This window comes from Trachypithecus francoisi, unplaced genomic scaffold (genome assembly GCF_009764315.1).
Source record: "Trachypithecus francoisi isolate TF-2019V2 unplaced genomic scaffold, Tfra_2.0 Lachesis_group8, whole genome shotgun sequence".
Lineage (NCBI taxonomy): Eukaryota > Metazoa > Chordata > Mammalia > Primates > Cercopithecidae > Trachypithecus > Trachypithecus francoisi.
Genome location: NW_022681473.1, coordinates 33838479 through 33858662, shown reverse-complemented (window position 1 = coordinate 33858662; position 20184 = coordinate 33838479). Strand labels below are relative to the sequence as shown.

Here is a 20184-nt window from a genome sequence, read left to right as displayed (position 1 = left end):
CTAAGTTTCGTAGCTATATTGGTCTTCCTTTATCTATTTGCTATTAACAATATAATATATTCTTCAATGTTCTCTCCTGAGCCTTCCCATGTCTCCTTTCCCCCCCTCTTTACTCTGGTAGTTATTTATTACATCTCTCAACAGAGTAATACACTTTTAACTTTCTTCTGTCCGGCACAGCCCATCCAAATGGATATATTTTAATTTAGATATTTTAAAATAACTATCCAACAGCTCATTCCAAAATCTTACATCTTTTTAATCTTACTTTTTATCACAATTTCTTCCTTGAATATGAAAATCCATTGCTCCTTACCTTTAAGTGTTTAGAAGCACAATTTCTCAATTCACAACTTTTCTCCCATGGAGTGAGAAAATAACTTGAGTTCCTCTAATTTTTTTTCCAGTGAACTTAGTCACAAAAGAAATCAAAAGAATTTATTATCTTGCTTTTCAATAAAGCTTTACTATATTTTAAAAATACTGATATCCCTAGATATATTAAATGCTATTTGTTCATAAAAATATTATCAATTGCCTTTTAGTAAGAATAATATTTAAAAGTGAGGACAGCATGAAATCAGTTCTCAAAGCAGCTGTCACCACTGTGAGGTACATCTTTGGTATTAATGCAGTTTGAGACATTACCAAGATAATTCCATATTTCTATATTGTTCATGCTTCCTTAAATCTTCCCTTAGTCATTCTATTTTGAAAATTTCTTGTCAAGGAACTAACAAGAGAATTAGAGTCTCACTCAGGGTGTTGTTTGTTAGTTTTCCTAGGTTTAGTATTTTTACTTAATTTTCAGGCCCATTTAGACAGTCAGCCCAGTTGATCTTTCTTCATAGTGACGTTATGACTAAATAAACTGGCTCAATGAATAGCCTTGATTTCTGGGACACCAAACTTTTTCTGTGAGTTTCTTCTCTCTCCCTTCCTTCTCCTTTATTCATCAACTCTGTCTCCTTCCTTTTCTGGTTTCTTCCTTGTTGACTCATAGCTTATACTTCTTAATCTGTAAGCTTCACAAAGTTAGGAACCATGTCTATCTCCTTCCTTACTCTGTCTGCATCGCCTAAATATATAATAAATAATGGTCAAATAAATAGTAAAATTGGAAACTTAAATCTGGTATAAAATTATTATTTATGCTTATGGTACCCAAAGTATTCTGAATGCCACAATATGGAATGTCGCGTTTCCTAATTACAGTTTATTTATATGGAAAGCTTTCTAACCAAAATATGAATTGCATGTAACTGTTCACTGAAATAGAGCTTGTTTTGCTAAAAAAAAAAAATCAATTGCCTAAAAATAGGACTGGAAGAAAATATGGTGCCTTCAAATAAGATGGATTCAGACTTTAAGTGAAATACACTGTACTTAATTTTAAAAGAGCTATCTGAGTTTCCCTGCTTGGTAAGTATTCTCTCCTCTTCCTCAGACATTTCAAGAAGTAGGAGGACCGTTAGACTGAGTCATTTTGAAATACATGGTCAACTTGTCTATCTTTAGCTACTATAGTGCCTTAGTTCTTTCCTTTAGGTTTACAAGTAAGGGCCAGAATTTTGTTGGGGTACAGTAACTTATCTACTCCACACAAAAGCCATGGTTCTGTTTGAATAGCCTAGAGAACTTCGGAATAGTTTGTATTCATGCCTAAGATCATATAATTGTCAAATCAAAGACCATCAACAAAAATGTCTTTTTATGGGGGCAGGGGACGGAGTCTCATTCTGTCTCCCAGGTTGGAGTGCAGTGGCCCGATCTCGGCTCACTGCAACCTCTGCCTCCTGGGTTCAAGCGATTCTCCTGCCTCAGCCTCCTCAGTAGCTAGGACTACAGGCATCTGCCACCATGTCCGGCTAATTTTTGTGTTTTTAGTAGAGACGGGGTTTCACCATGTTGGTCAGGCTGGTCTCAAACTCCTGACCTCGTGATCCACCCGCCTCAGCCTCCTAAAGTGCTGGGATTACAGGCGTGAGCCATCGCGCCTGGTCAAAAATGCCATTTTTAAGGTAAATATTAAAATGAACTTTGGGCCGGACACGGTGGCTCACGCCTGTCATCCCAGCACTTTGTGAGGCCGAGACGGGCAGATCACGAGGTCAGGAGATCGAGACCATCCTGGCTAACACGGTGAAACTCCATCTCTACTAAAAATACAAAAAATTAGCCGGGTGCGGTGGCGGGCGCCTGTAGTCCCAGCTCCACGGGAGGCTGAGACAGAGGAATGGCGTGAACCTGGGAGGCGGAGCTTGCAGTGAGCCGAGATTGGGCCACTGCACTCCAGCCTGGGCAACAGAGTGAGACTCTGTCTCAAAAAAAATAAATAAATAAAAAATAAATAAATAAATAAACAAGAGGAACTTTGTTCACTTAGGTTTTCTGATATAATTACCATTAATCACTTAAATCAATTAATTAACTGAATTACTTGTACTTTTATGCCAAGTTAAATATATGTATGCACAATATTGGCCAGGTGCAGTGGCTCATGCCTGCAATTCCAGGACTTTGGGAAGCTGAGGCAGGTGGATCACTTGAGGTCAGGAGTTCGAGACCAACCTGACCAACATAGTGAAACCCCATTCCTATTAAAAATACAAAATTATCCAGGTGTGGTGGCACATGCCTGTAATCCCAGCTACTTGGGAGGCAGAGGCAGGAGAATTGCTTGAACCTAGGAGGCAGAAGTTGCAATGAGCCAAGATCGTGCCATTGCACTTCAGCCAGGGTAACAAGAGCGAAACTCCATCTCAAAAATCTATCTATCTATCTATCTATCCATCCATCCATCTATAGATAGATATGCACAATCTATGAAATTTGTAATAATTATAATTTTTTCTCTTTCCCTACATAAGAAAGTCTCTTCTTGTGAGGCATCTCTGTTCACTGCTCATCCATTAGGTGGGTGGGAAGCTTGATATTCCAACTAGAAGTGTCCCAGTTTCTGCCTATTTAAAACAGCCTCTTTTTTTGTTCATGTTTTAGCTCTGTCCTTTTGACTACCTATTCAATCAAATTGAAGGTTCAAACTTCTTAACAGGACTGTTGTTTTCTTTCAAAGATACACTTTTCCCCCTGCAGATGGTTTCAGAGTTCAGATGAAAGCTCAATAAATCATATACCATTGGGAAAGAGGTCCACGGTGTCCATATTTAGGTACTTGTGATGTCCTGGATTCTCAGAGGCCTCTAAGGACATGCCTCTTGCCCTCTCTGGCTACTAGACAACCTGCTGGCACCTGCTTACCACCAGCAGAGGTGTACGTTATCCTGCCTGATCTCTGGTTTTAGCCTCATCCTCCTTGAACCTCTGTAGAAAAATCAGTGCAACTCACAGTCTTTTTTCTTGGCTCATGCTGGGCCTCCTTGTCTCTCCATGCCACCTCTTCACCCTTGGCTCCATGTTGGCCCTCAAACCCTAAGGTTCAAACATTAATTCATCCAGTCACTGGCTTAGGCTGTCCAGCACAAGGCTTCTGCTATTTTGAAGAACTCTTTTTTTTTTTCTTTTTTTTTAAACAAAACTCAGTTTTCCAGACTGCTGCTTCACTACAGTCTAAGTTTAAGAACATCTTTAGGGGCCAAAGCAATGACTTCTTGGCTTCAGACTCCATCTGTTCATTATCAAAAGTGCTGCAACTCATTGATTCAATCAGTGAGAAAGCACAGGGGATCAGGATTTTTAAGAGGAAAGAATAAAAACTTGGTTGAGACCAGAAAATATGACAAAATGGACAAGTTGATTGACTCTCTGCTGCAAACAACTAAAAAGTCAGGATAAATTATTTCTAAAAAATCTTTTAGACTGTGCCATTGACCTAGAAATAAAATAATACATACTAGAGATCCAGAGAGATAAGCAGAATGCTGAACCTAGCTTTTATCTGAATGGAATTTGATCTTGCAGAGGAAGGGCTCAGGAAACAAATTCCAGAGATCAGCCAAGGAAGAAGATCTAATAGGAGACCATCTCCCTTCATAAAACAAGAATCATAACAGGCTAAATGTCACTGAAAAGGTAAACTGTAAATAATGCTTTTCCAGAATGTTGCAAGTAAAACGGACTATCTCAAACATTTTCACTGTGTGAAGAAAAAATAATCATTGGGGATTCATATCACAGGTTGGAGTTTAAATAATATTAGACGAAGATGAAGAGAAAATAATCTGGAAGAAGAATGTCTGAAAATATGATGCAAACGTGTATCATAAAGATACAAAGAGATAAAAAATATTAAAGAGGAGTTAAGAGGCATGGAAGTCAAAATAAGAAGGTCTTGTGTGCACCTAATCAGATTTCTATAAAGAACAGAGTGAAGCATTACCTGACTTGAAAATATACTACAAAGCTATAGTAACCAAAATAGCATGGTACTGGCATAAAAACACATACACTAAAAGAATAGACTAGATAGCCCATAAATAAATTCATGCATTTACAGTGAACTCATTTTTGTCAAATATACTAAGGACATACCCTGGGAAAAGGACACCTTCTTCAATAAATTGTGCTGGGGGGAAACGGATATCCATAAACAGAAGAATGAAACTAGATCCCTACTTCTCAACATATGCAAAAATAAACTCAAAATGAATTAAATTCTCAAATCTAAGATGTAAACTTATGAAACTATTAGAAGAAAACATTAAGAAGTAACTTCAGGACAAGAATAGTCTGGGAAGAATTTCTTGAGTAATACCACAAAAGCACAGGAAACCAAAGCAAAAATGAAAACATGGGATCACGTCAAGCTAAAAAAGCTTCTGCACAGCAAAAGAAACAAGCAACAAAGTAGAGAGACAACCCACAGAATGGAAGAAAATATTTGCAAATGACACATCTGAGAAGGGACTAATAACTAGAATGCATAAGAAGCTCAAACAACTCAATAGGAAAAAAAAAAAAAAATCAAATAACCTAACAAAAAAATGGGCAAAAGAGCTGAACAGACATTTCCTTTGAAAACTGGCATGAGACAAGTATGCCCTCTCTCACCACTCCTATTCAACATAGTATTGGATGGCCCAGGGCAATCAGGCAACAGGAAGAAATAAAGGGTATTAAAATAGGAAGAGAGGAAGTCAAATTGTCTCTGTTTGCAGATAACATGATTGTATATTTAGAAAACCCCATCGTCTCAGCCCAAAATCTCCTTAAGCTGATAAGCAACTTCTGCAAAGTCTCAGGATACAAAATCTATGTGCAAAAATCACAAGCATTCCTATACACCAAAAATAGATAAACAGTGAGCCAAATCATAAGTGAACTCCCATTCACAATTGCTACTAAGAGAATAAAATACCTAGGAATGCAATTTACAAGGGATGTGAAGAACCTCTTGAAGGAGAACTACAAACCACTGCTCAAGGAAATAAGAGAGGACACAAACAAATGGAAAAACATTCCATGATCATTGATAGAAAGAATCAAAATCATGAAAATTATAAAAGTAATTTATAGATTCAATGCTCTCCCCATCAAGCTACCATTGACTTTCTTCACAGAAGTAGAAAAAACTACTTTAAATTTCATATGGAACCAAAAAAAGAGCCCTCATAGCCAAGACAATCCTAAGCAAAAAGAAGAAAGCTGGAGGCATCATGCCACCTGACTTCAAACTATACTACAAGGCAACAGTAACCAAAACAGCATGGAACTGATACCACAACAGATATATAGACCAATGGAACAGAACAGAGACCTCAGAAATAACACCACACATCTACAACCATCTGATCTTTGACAAACCTGACAAAAATAAGCAATGGGGAAAAGATTCCCTATTTAATAAATGGTGTTGGGAAAACTGGCTAGCAATATGTAGAAAACTGAAACTGGACCCCTTCCTTACTCCTTATACAAAAATTAACTCAAGATGGATTGAAGACTTAAACTTAAGACCTAACACCATAAAAACCCTAGAAGAAAACCTAGGCAATATCATTCAGGACATAGGCATGGGCAAAGACTTCATGACTAAAACACCAAAAGCAACGCAACAAAAGCCAAAATAGACAAATGGGTTCTAATTAAACTAAAGAGCTTCTGTAAAGCAAAAGAAACTATCATTAGAGTGAACAGGCAACCTACAGAATGGGAGAACATTTTTGCAATCTATCCACTGACAAAGGGCTAATATCCAGAATCTACAAAGAACTTAAACAAATTTACAAGAAAAAAGCAAACAACCCCATCAAAAAGCGGGGGAAGGATATGAACAGATAGTTCTCAAAAGAAGACATTTATGCAGCCAACAAATATATGAAATAAAGCTCATCATCACTGGTCATTAGAGAAATGCATATCAAAACCACAATGAGATACCATCTCATGCCAGTTAGAATGGCGATCATTAAAAAATCAGGAAACAACAGATGATAGAGAGGATGTGGAGAAATAGGAATGCTTTTACACTGTTGGTGGGAGTGTAAATTAGTTCAACCATTGTGGAAGACATTGTGGTGATTCCTCAAGGATCTAGAACCAGAAACACCATTTGACCCAGCAATCCCAAAGAATTATAAATCATTCTACTATAAAGACACATGCACATGTATGTTTATTGCAGCACTGTTCACAATAGCAAAGACTTGAAACCAATCCAAATGCCCATCAATGATAGACTGAATAAAGAAAATGTGGCACATATACACCATGGATACTATGCAGCTATAAAAAAGGATGAGTTTGTGTCCTTTGCAGGGACATGGATGAAGCTGGAAACCATCATTCTCAGCACACAAACCATAGAACAGAAAACCAAACACCATATGTTCTCACTCATAAGTGGGAGTTGAACAATGAGAACAGATGGACACAGGGAGGGGAACATCACACAATGGGGCCTGTCGGGAGGTGGGTGGCTAGGGGAGGGATAGCATTAGGACAAATATCTAATGTAGATGATGGGTTGATGGGTGCAGCAAACCACCATGGCATGTGTAAATGCATTTAACAAACCTGGACGTTGTGCACATGTACCCTAGAACTTAAAGTATAATGTAAAAAAAAAAAAAAAAAATGGGCAAAAGAGCTGAATAGACATTTCTTAAAAGAAGACATACAAATGGCAAACAAGTATATGCAAAAATGCTCAATATTACTAATCATCAGAGAAATGAAAATCAAAACTGCAATGAAGTATCATCTCACCCCAGTTAAAATGAATTTTCTCCAAAAGAAAGACAATAATGAATGCTGGTGAGAATAAGAAGAAAAAGAAACCTTTTCTCCCACAAACCCTACACTGTTGGTGGAAATGTAAATTAGTACAGCCATTATGGAAACAGTGTGGAGGTTCCTCCAAAAACTAAAAATAGAACTACCATATGTTCCAGTAATACCACTACTGGATATACATGCAAAAGAAAGGAAATCAATACATCAAGGAAATGTCTGCATTCCCTTGTTCATTGCAGCACTATTCAGCACTATTCATAATAGGCAAAACACGGAATCAACCTAAGTATTCATCAACAGATGAATGGATAAAGAAAATGTTGTATGTATACACAATGAAGTATCTCAGTCATAAAAAAGAATGCAGTCCTGTCATTTGTAACAACACAGATGGAGCTGGAGGACATTTTGTTAAGTAAAATAAGCCAAGCACAAAAAGACAAATATTGCATGTTTTCACTCACACGTAGGAGCAGGAAAATAAATAAAATTTAACTCATGGAGATAGAGACTAGAATGATGGTTGCCAGAGGCTGGGAAGGGTAGTGGGGAGGAGAAAATAAAGGGAGGTTATTTAATAGGTACAAACCTACAGTTTAGATAGAATGCATAAGATCTAGTAGTCAGTAGCATGATAGAATGACTAAACAACAATTTATTGTATATTTTTAAATAACCAAAATAGTAGAAATGGAATGTTCCTAAAGCAAAGAACTAATAAATGCTTGAGGTGATGGATATTCTAATTACGCTGATTTTATCACTACACACCACGTGATATGCCTGTATCAAAATATCACATGTATCTCATAAATTATGTATAACTATGATGTATCCATAATAATTATAAATAAATTTTTAAAGAAAAAATAAGGGAGTGGGAGAATATAAGAGAGAAAATATTTGAAGAGTTGATAGGTAATAATTTTCCAGAAATTCTGCAAGATGCCAATCCACAGATTCAAGAACTCCAAAGAATCTTAGAATCTGAAGGATGATAAATAAAAAGAAATCTGCTCCCTGATATATTGTGCTGAAACTGTAGAATACCAGAAAGAAGAGAAGATATTAAAAACAACCAGAGAAAAAAAGATAGATACCTACACGGGAATACATTTAGAGTGATAGCTGACCTCTCCATAACAACAATGGAAAGAAGTCAGTGATGATGTATTTGCTTTGCTATGTGAAAATACCTTATATGAATGAGGGCAAAATAAAGACATTTTCAGATAAGTAAAAATGAGAAGAGCTTGCTGCCAGTAACTAAAAGAAGGTTGTATTCAGCTAAAATAAAGTAGTCCAGGTGGAAGGACTGGAAGGTAAGAAGAAATTATAACCAGAAAGATGAAAAATTGGGGATAACTCTAAATATATATTGGCTACACACAATGTGATCTAATGGAAAATTATTAAAACATAAAATTACACTATATTACAATAATAGCATATAAGTCACAAATCACATGATTGGATTATTTGAGAGAAGAAAGTAACAAATTAAAATATTTGTTAACTTTAGACTTTGATCATTTAGGTGTGCAAGCTAAAATGTTCAGAAATAAACAGAATGAAAATAGAGGGTATAATTTCCAAACTAGTTGACAGGGAAAATGTAATGAAGAAAAAAAATTGGTCTAAAAGAACACAAGAATGGGGTGAGGAGAAAAAACAGAAAAGCCAGGACAAATAGAAAGCACATAATAATCCAAATACAATGCACACTTGTAATTGCAACACATAGAAAAGACCAAATACTTTACAGACAAAAATTGCCAGATAAAATTTTTAAATGAACTATATGCTGATTACTGGGAGCCCCTCTAAAACAGAAGAACATATAAACACAGAAAGGAAAGGGTGGAAGGAAGATATACTAGGAAAATAATAACCAAAAGAAAATTGGAATGTTTCTATTAGTACTGGATAAATGAGACTTCTACTAGAGCTAGTGACAGTTTCTACATAATAATAGTTTCAATTCACCAGGGAGATACAATATTTTGAACACGTGTGTGCCTAAGAATTAAATCTCAAAATATATGAAGCAATATTTGACAGATTACAAGAAAAAATAGGTAAGTTCATCTCCATAATGGGAGACTTAAACACATCTTTCTAATTAATTGATAGAACAACAGAATTAGCAAGTTTGATACCTTGCACCTAACAGCTGCAATTCAAAAGCTATATGGAAGTTGTCAGGAACTTGACCACACAACTGGGCCTTAAAGTAAGTCTCAATGACCATCTCTTAAGCTAAGCAACACAACCTCATTAAGTTGGCCGCTGGGAAGGACAGGCCACATGTAGGTAAGCTTGTTCCACAGAGGATTTTCAACTCTGGAATGCTTCCACTGCCCTGGCTTACTGGTTCCTTCATGTTTTATGGCCCACCTAAAACAAAAGATAAAAATACAAAAAGAAATTTAGCAAGGTTAAATATCACTTTAAAATATTCATTTTATTCATTGAGTACTTACTATATACTAGGCAAAAACTCAGTTTGAATTAAAAACCCAAATCTGAAAATTTGCTGTGTAAAGAAACACAATTGAGAGTAACTTACTAAAAAATAATACATTTTAAAATCAGGAAAGCATTAAGGCAAAATTGGCAATGTTATTGCTAGATAACTGTATTTGAGGCAGAAGGTAAAGTAGAATAACAGTCCTTTTATAATAACAATGACATAAATAACAATATTAACATAAAAATCAAGCAAAACTTTAGATAGTAAAAGAGAAGTTAACTGACATACAATTATTGTCGGATACATTATTCAAAGACCAACAGATTACAAAGTACCAGATAAAGTTTTTAAAGCAAAAAATAAGAACATAAAATATCTGACTGCTATAACTAATAAATGTAAGTATTTATATACATTGTAATATGCTAATGGAGAATATATCTTTCTCAACAATTCATGGAATATTTGTAATATTTGCCACATATACACAAAGTAAACTTTAATATAATTTAAAAATGAAAATGGAATAAGTCATATATTGTGACAAATGGGAAAATAAAATCAGATATAAATGCAATTTTACAATTGTGACCACATATATTAATTATATGGTAATTATATTAATTACATTATATATAAGTATAATATTTATCATAAGTAATATAAGTATTATATTAATTATATATTAATTATAAGTAAACACACATTCTCTCCCCTAACACTCTATGGTACCAGATAGAGGGGAAAAAAATGTGATCAATAGATATTTAGTAAGCAATGAAATAATGTACTTGAAATCTTACAGGATACATGTAGAATTATATTCAAAGATAAATTTATAATATTAAGTGCTAATTTATTAAAAGCTAAGTAGAGAAGGGAAATTAATAAAGCATTCAACTCAAATTATTATTTTTTAAATATAAAACTGTCCTAAGGAAAATAGGTGAATGGAAATTATTATAAAGGTTCAAATAGAAATCAATAACTTGGAAAGTAGACCCTCAGCAGAATGGTCCAAAGAAGTGTTTTTCAGTTTGGCAGATCCTCAGAAAGTCAAATATTAGAATGCAACATGACCCAGCAATCCCATACTTAGGTGTATAAACTCAAAAGAATTGAAAGTACGTATTCAAACAATACTTGTGCATGAAAGCTCACAGCACACTATTAATAGTAGGCAAAAAGTAGAAACAACCCCCAAAATACATCTGTGAAATAAAAAATATAATAGCAAATCTCTTGCAAATAAATCTAGGTGAATGAGAATGTAAGACAAACCAAACAGGAAAATTGAACTAAATATTTAACATTAACAAAATGAAAAGCAAGAGTATATTATGCATGTATATATTAATAAATACAATAATTCTAATGAATAAATGAATTTCTGGAAGAAAACCTCACAAATTTGAAATAGAAAATACTAAAAATGAGCTCCTGCTCATATAACTTTGCAGAATGTGGGACAGATCTTTTCTTGTGATATAAAATACTTTAAACCATAAAGATACAGAAAACTAGTTAATTCATCTCATGGAGGGGAGATAAGCTTCATAATAAAGTTAGTGGTAATTTAAGATGTGATACAGCAATTGAATTTATAATTAAAGATGCAAAATTCCTAAATCAGTATTAGCCAATAAAATGTAACATCATGGCAATAGCATAATTATAATAGCTAAGAAATACTGGTCCTAGAAATGAAATTGTGGACATTTACTAATACAATACATCACTGATTAATGAATGAGAATGCAGGAGCAGTGCATCACCCATAATTTTCCAGTGCACATAATGGTCATCTGAGCCTGCAAATTTTCTGAGATCCCTCAGCCCCATCAGATCCATCCATAATACTTGGCCTTGTATTTCTCTTCTTTGTTCTGTGAAATCACACAGTCATTATCTGAGCAATGCTTTTTATATATCTTGTTTCGTAGAGTGTTGGCTACATACAAGACAACAAATACCCAGCAATCCAAACTGAAGTCTAAAGAGAAATGGAAAGTTCATTAATTCAGACAACATATTTGAGTTATTGGAATATTAGCGAACAACTTCAGAAGGCAGTAAGCTCCTACAACTGCAGGTGAAAGTGATAGGAACACATATATTTAAGTCATACCAATATTATTTTATCTTTTGGAATACGTGGTCTACCTCCAAGAACCTGCTTCTTTTGAAAACCTTTCTTGTAGTTTTCTCATTCACACATCAATATCTTCTGGGCCTGGAGATATAAAAGCTTGCTTTCTTATTTCTCATAGCCATATCTAGTTTATTGTTACTCCATCCACTTCCAAAGATACCCAGTCGCTTTGAAGCACACATCAATAGACCATAACACCTACTTCACTTCCTGGTTGCATTTATATCAGTTCTATATCCTCTCTTCTCATTTATTGAAGAGTTTACTATTCTGGCTTACTTACGTTCTCTCTACCTCTGCTCCTGTAATTAGCCAACATCTTTTCATTATTTAAGTAGACAGTTCACCCTGGCCTCTCAGGGCCTCCCATGATTTTAACCCCTTTTCAAATATCAGCCTACCCTTCCCATGAACACAACCTCAAACTGGTCAATACAAATAACTACACCACTTTCAAAATCCTATTTTCAACAACACCACCCTTTCACCACCACCTCCTTTTCCTCTAGTTCATGTATTTAAGTATCCCTACTCCAATAATTCCTCAACTCTTCCAGATGATCCAAGCCACTGCATTGATCACTTCTTCATATTCCATAACCTCCCTGCCAGGTAGGCTCTTCCCTTTGTACTCAGTTAAGATTCATGGTCCAGTCTCATAGCCACTGTCTTGTGCTTGCCCTCAACCCATTGCCCCTTCTCCTTCTCTGTATTCACTTAAAAATATATGTAAACCAACTCTGGTTAAGTCCAGTTCTCTTCCTACGCAGCCTGTACTTGAAGAGTTGATCAGTGGTTGGAGAAAAACATAAACAACCATGAATGAAATCACTACAAATGATCAGATCACAATGTGGTTGGGGGAGCAGTACAGATATATTAGGGAGTGTTTAAGAATTTGAGGACTTTTTTGGTTGTCACAATGATCAGATGACACTACTGTCATCTAACTGGCAGGAGACCAAGAATACCAAATATCCTTCAAAATATGGGAAAGTCTGTCCTGCATCTCACAGATTTTCAAATTTCCCTCTGAACATTCATGTTGCGGAAAATTGGAGTCTAAAACCAAACTATATTTTACAAAATGACACTTTTTTTTTTTTTAATTGAGATGGGGTCTAGCTATGTTGCCCATGCTGGTCTCAAAGTTTTGGCCTCAAGTAATTCTCCCACCTTGGCCTCCCAAAGTGCAAGGATTATAGGCATGAACCACCATGCCCAGCCCATAGTATTTTTTCATACACACTGAATTTTATAGAAATTCAGCTCCCTCCAATATCTCAAGGAGGGAAGCTCTGATTTTTTTTTATGTCGCTCACTATTTTGGAAAAATCACATCATTGATAGCATTATCATTTGTGGTATTTGAGTCACCAGTACAACATAGTTGTATCCTTTGGTATTTATAGTTCACGTATCCAGTTCATTCTATGCATAGGAGCAAGTATCTGCAAACATAATGTTGTCCAGAATAGCTGTGCTGAGAATTTATATTATAATATATATTACTTTTACTTTAAAGTTATTTTTCTTTTATTTCCATAATTATTACTGCTCAACCATTTCTTTAAAATTACATTAGTGGGTAGGTTATCTTAACTATAAATTTTATTTTAGGATAATAAAGAAGTCATTAAAATATATTTTTTATAAAGAGGGAGCATGAGGTCGGGTAGTATTGACAACTACTCTTTTAAATTTATAACCACAAACCTCAAGTGGCCCCTAGCACCACTGGGCCATCTCACTGCATTCCTCCATCCCATTGACTCCAATCCCTGAGGGGCACATGACTTCTTTCTCATCAAACCTCTCACTTCCCACTGCCCATTTCTCAATGTCTGCTGGAACCTTTCTTATCTCAATGAGAAAATAGAAGTGGTCAGAAGACTTTCCTCATCCTCCCACCAGCAAATCTGCCCAGCTCCCTGCCTCTGTACCCATACACTCTGCCTGCCCTCCTACCCTCCACTATAGCGGAGCTGTCTGTGCTCTGACTGAAGGCCAATACTTGTGATTGTGCCTCGAATCCTTATCCTCTTGCATCTAGGACTTTGTTCTTGCTTGGTGCTGTTAATTTTCCTTCCCTTCTGCATCATTCCTTCTGCATAATGTCTGACAATCTGACACACACAAAAAAGAACCCTCTCTACACTCACATCCACCACTAGTTATTGCCTTATTTCTGTGTGTCCCTTTGCAGCAAAGTCCTTAAAAGACTCATCTCCTTTTTTATTCTCTTCCCTTTCTCTTCTAAACAAATTCCAATTAGATTTTCATCTCTGAAACTCCAATGAAACTGCCTCATCAGGGTTTTCACATTACTGAAGCCAAAGGTTTTTCTTGAAACATACCTGAACTAATAGAAACATCTGACAAAGGATATTTCCTCCTTCTGACCTGGCAGACCCAATCGTACTAAAGCTATCTGAGGTGTTAAAGGATTCTGTGTTAAGTCTCTGGTAAGTCCAATAAGAGAGGTGCAGTGTTGGTCCTAAGACTGTTGAGCAAGATCATCCTCTTTGCAACAGAAAATAGCTGCGTTTTTGAAAAACAATCCCTGGTATATTGAAACACCGTTTTTGAGACGAAGAACTGGGACATGCATGGTGAAGTGACGATGAAAACTGAGCCACCCATCATGAACTGGGTGTGGTAATATCCTTCATGACATGTGGTAAGACAGATGCAACTACATCCTTTATTGTACAATAGAAGTGATATATTTAGGATCAGGCTCAAGCAAATCCAGGTTTTTGCACTGATTCCTCTCCCTTAACTTACTCCTATGGCCTGAAGAGAGTTTCTCTATGACTATTTGACTAATAGCAGAACTCAAGCCTGGTTCACAAACAGGTCAGTGTGATGTGTTAGTGCTGCTCAGAGTGCACTGCTATTACATTTATAGTCCCACTTGGATGTGTCCCTGAAGGACAGTGGTGAGAAATTTTCCTATTAGGTTGAGCTGTGAGTGGAATACTTGATCATTGACTTTGTAGAAAGTATAGGTAACCAGAGCTGTGGATATACATTGATACATTATTAATGATTTCATCTGCTGATCAGAAGCCTCAAGAAAACAAAACTGGAAGACCAGGGAAATGGAATTTTGAGGAAAAAGTATGTGGATGGATCTATGGGGAGGGTATAAAACTTGTGAATCTTTATTTCTCATGTAAATGCCTACCGAGAGCATCTATCACAGAAGAGGTTTTCAACAATCAAGTGGACAGGATACCCAAAGTGCCCCCATTAGAATGTTTATCTATTGACCTGCTATCACACACAACATTGTCTCAGATTAAGAGACCCATTTTATGGCAAAGGAGGTGCAATAGTGAACCATAGGATTCACCTGTCTTACATTGCACATTGTCTCCCAAAAGCAGTTGGCATCAGATAATGAAAGAATGGCCCTGAAGTCTGAACTAAGTCTCCAGCTTGGTGAAACACTGGTAAGGTTGGAGTGTTATCCTAAAGGATCAGTATATGCAATGATCCCAGCAATATAGGGTGGTGTGTCCTTAACAGCTAGAATATATGGGTTTAGAAACCAATGGTAGAGGGAGGACTGGCTCTTCTTGCCATCACTTTCAAAAATCTACTTCAGAATCTGTATTTCTATTTCTAAAACCTTAGGCTTTGTTGGGTACCTTAGGCTTTGTTGGGATTTCCACTGTGGTAACACTTCTGCCAGTGGATGCAATAAGTCTTCACTGACCTGGGGAGTGATTGGAGAATTGATCTTGATTGCCATGAGGACTGAAATTTGCCACTACACAGTGGAGGCAAAGGTCTGAAACCCAGGGGACCTTGGGAACATTTGGTAGTGCTTCTATGCCCAGTGAATAGAGGAAAGGGGCAACTCCATCAGTCATAGTCTAGTATGGGCAAATACATTAAGGGCTGAGACTTCTCAAGGATAAAGTCCTGGGTAAAGTAACTCACACTAGTCAAAGCACTAGCTAAGAATAAGAGAAATCTAAAATTGATGGAAGAGGAGGAAGCTGATGTCTACCAATCAGAGTCTTAGGACCAACTGCAGCAGTGAAGGTTGAGGCTTGATTTGCAACCCTTTTTGAGTCATTTTAGGAGACTGCAATGGATGACCACAATGAAGTACTTAACTATAACCCCAACCCCTTGAGGCAGAATTGAGGGCATCTTATTCTCCTATAAGAAAGGGATATTGTTAGAGGTGTAAGTGGATCTGAATGGCCTAAGAGATGGACTGTACTGGGCCCGGTTTATGTGCCTCTCCAAATTCGCTCAGCCTCATTCTCCTCCCTGTTCACACATTCAGTGAAGATCCTAGACACCACTGTAGTCACTTCATCTTCTACCAGCACCGATTCTTTTATTCACTCCCAGAGAGAGGGCCAGGCTTTGGCACAGCTTCCTTCATACCCACTGAACCATGGAGTGCTCATGGGTATGGAGTGTTCCTTCATACCCACTGAACTACTGGAGTGCTCCATTTCTTGGAGCTGACCAGTCATTCCATCACTTCAGGTCTCAGATAAAATATTACTCCACAGGGCGTGGGCTCTGGCTTCCCCAGTGACTGCCTAAAAGGCCCTCGGAGGATCAGTAATTTAACCCAGAAGTGAGGGGGACTCAATGATTCTTGGGGAAAACTTTGACTAATTAGAACCTAGGGACAATAGGAATCAATAAATAAATCCCTTTCCCTTCCTTCCCAAGATATATGGGTCCTACGAACCCAGATGAAAGGTGTCCCAAGTGAGTTTATTTTGAAGCCATGGCCAAACCCATCACACTCCACCTGGTACTTTATGTCCCTCCTTCCCTTCCCTGCTTTCATTTTTCTTTTTCTTTTGCTGACCTGGGATTGCACTTCCTAAAAAACCTTAGCATATAAACTTCTTCAGGCTACTGTTTACTAGGAAACTTGAATTGAAGCACCAAAAGACATGGGTGAGGAGCAATTTAAATCTCTATCTGATCATACTCTCAGGTAGGGTATCTTGCCATAAAAGAGTCTAAGTTCAATCTAAATTATCTCTCAGCCAAGAAGTTGGGGTTGGGGATGGAATTTAATCTTCAAATATAAATATATAATAGAACAACTATATGTTTATAATAACATATAAACATACTTGTATGGATATAAAATCACACCTTAGTTTACTTCTACAGTTTTTCATTATCTGGTTGCAGTGCCTATATAACTTCAGCCCATCAAGGTGTCTTTAAAATGAGCCAATCAAGTTCAACTTACACTGTTAATAAACATTAACATAGAGCAAAGGCCATTCGACTGCAGAGTTCTGACACAGCATGACCTTTTATGTAAAAGCAATAGACCTCTTAATATTCTGCTTTATAAATGAAAAGCTGACAGACCCTTAACTGTAATGGCACTAGCTGGCCCAGCTATAATGACAGCACATGTGCACAACACAAATTAGAACTTTACAGCATCGTTCTCAGGAATTCTAATTCTTAAAAGCTAGCACTAGGTGGAGACAGTGATTCATGCAATGCTTGCAGGCAGCCTTTTCCTAGTCCCCTGGAGAATTTGCTTCTATTTAATATTTCCATTTTTTTCTTCAGTGTAGATAGGGGTATTCTTGAACAACTGGTATTTCTAATAGAAACATTATATGAAACAAAACCTCTCAGGCTTTGGAAGGACCTACTTGAAAACACTCATGTATATTCACAGCCCACAAGGTAGCCAAATAAGCTTCAAAGGCAATTTTATTTATTTAACATAGTGTCTTTATTAGCTTTGCCTTCCCATTAAAGGCAAAATTCTATTTATGGTACTTTATGCGTATCTACTTCCACGGATAGGGGTATGAACAAAGTTGCAGTTTCCTCCCAGATTTATCTGAATTTAAAAGAAAAAAATTAGGGTCTCTGTTCAATATTTGATTGACAGTTATCTCCTCTCTCAAAAACTAAATCCAGAATTAAACATATCAATTTCAGTATGATTAATGGAGCCACAGATCCACCACAATGCTTTATTCAATTAATCTTTTAAAGTAATATAAAACAAAAATACTTTAGATAATTTTTTGGAGTCCAGTGCCTTTAATGGAACTACAACTATGAAAATTTGTGCACGTCTGTACACATTGTAACAAAAAGATATTATTTAGCACCCTTGGAAATCAATAGTAAAACAAAAACAAATCTAAATGTGCCCTAGTTGAAAAGAAACAGTCTTTTTCATATTCTATCAGGACAAAATTGTATTTTTCCAATAATGTAATGAACATAGTAATAAAATTAGACAATATGTCATTTGGATCTGGTACAGTAAATAATAGATAAATAACAGATATTTCAGCAAATTCCAGCTCAAATAAGCAGTGTCTAACAAACGTGAGGGTTAAAATGATCAGATTCACGTCCCATGACTGTTAAAGAAATGCTTTAAACGTTTTGCTTTACACAAGGTGCTATTTATTTATTTAGCTGACTACTTTTCAGTTTTTAGGATTACCTAAGCAACAAGATAATAGCACTTAGAATGTATTTATAATGAATTTAAAATGGTATGTTTCCGTAGAAACAGTGAACAGGGTATTATTCATACAGGTACAATAATATATTTTGTGCATTAATTTTGATAGGATTCAGTTTATAAGACTTACTTTAAGTACTCCATCTCTGAAAAAAAAGGAAAGGATAAGAAAAATAAATACATAGATTGTAAAAAATAATAGTAATAATGACCTACTTTGATGGAATTTGAAAATAGCCCATCAAAATTCCATGGATTTGACCTGTTTTGAAGTTTTCTAAGGTTCTTGTACTCTAGACAGGGAACCCGGCTAGATGCACAGCTGAAACTTGAATACATCAAATATTACTCTCTAGTCTTTTATCAGTATCATTGTATGAAATATTTTAGCCCATTTTTATTTTGCAACTTACAATGAATATTAAAGGTAAATTAATATTTTATGTAAAAAATTATTTTAAGATTTAAATTTTAAATAACTTCATCCTAAAAGAAATAAGACACTAAAGACTACAGCATTATTAGTTTGCGAGCCAAAATTTACAAAGATCAAGTAATTTTTGTAAATTACACATTATTCTATTTATTTCTGGAATATTTTGTACAAACTAATAAATATAGTTGAAATTTGTTCATTTGCCTTAATGTATATTCATGCCCCTTTGCCCTATCTCTTTACGTTATTTTGATAACTAGCAAATTATTTAAAACAATAACTGGACTTTAATGGCAATTAAGGGCTAAGAAGGAGAATGCTGTGCTATGATCATAACCCATCTTGTATAGCTGGGAGTTTCTAAGAATAAGAAATCATTTCAACAATGACACTGAAAAGAATATTTATTTCATCATAATTTCCATAATTTTATATTATATCCCTCTCAACTGATTTTCTTTAACCACCTTAACACAATCTAAAGTTATTTTTAAAAGATTAATTATTAAATACGGTGGAAACATATGGTACATTAATAATAATTGCCAGTAGTACATATATTTAGTCTAGAAAAATAAATGGATATACAAATGGATAGAAAGCCAATCCTGACATCTCTTGGAAGTTAGCTTTTAACATAAGTCTTTTACCTGCTATTTTGTTTTGTTTTTCTAGTTGGTTGAGCTTCCTGGTTATTTAGATTCTGGATACATAGGAGTAATTTATATTCGGCACTAAAAACCTATCATTATCTCCCATAGTCGGAGTTTCATACTTGGTGTAAAAGCAAAGCTCTCTTTGCAACTCAGTAGTCTCTACCAAGTGCAAGATTTGTAAACAAAAAAACCATCCCTTCTTCAACAATATCTGCTTATGATGGAACCACACGTGATCCCTGAGTTCTTGAATCTGTTGCAATTATCACCTATCTGGGCTTGATAGGTAGGTAGGCTTTGATACCTCAGATATTTGGTGGATAAACTCCCTAAAGTTTCCATATTTATTTAAATGAAAACAAGATAAATGAATGCTGTCTATTGAGCACTTGCTCTCTCTCCCCAGCACCAAGCTAGACATTACAGGGAATACAAAAGAAGTTGTGAGGTGACTTCTTCTGAAGAAAGTTTTATCATTTAGGAAAAAGCTCAGAGGGCTGGCAATCTTTTAAAAAACAAGACATAATCTAATAAAAAAAGAAATAGCACGTTCAACAAGAGTTATATCAGCTTTTTATAGAAAGAAACCATAGGGAAGATAATCCTTGAAGGATGCATGAATTTTGTATACAAGAACAGTTTGAGGTGAAGGGGAAGAAGAGAGGTGCCATTTCAAGAAATCAAGGAAGAATTGTATAGATATTATATATTGTATAAGATATTATATAACTCCCAAACATATGACTCTTTGAGTGAAGAGACAGTTTGAAC

At 35.8% G+C, this 20184-nt stretch overlaps 1 protein-coding gene across 1 annotated transcript in view; it reads right to left on the bottom strand.

Annotated features, from left to right (window-relative positions):
• Window positions 1-9434: 9434 nt before the first annotated feature.
• The window catches only part of LOC117081281 (doublecortin domain-containing protein 1-like), a 172947-nt gene continuing 162197 nt past the window's right edge, over window positions 9435-20184 (bottom strand). Inside the window, exon 11 of the mRNA XM_033207114.1 lies at window positions 9435-9591. Within this exon, the coding sequence (XP_033063005.1) occupies window positions 9435-9591 (157 nt within the window). The remainder of the gene's footprint in view (window positions 9592-20184) is intronic.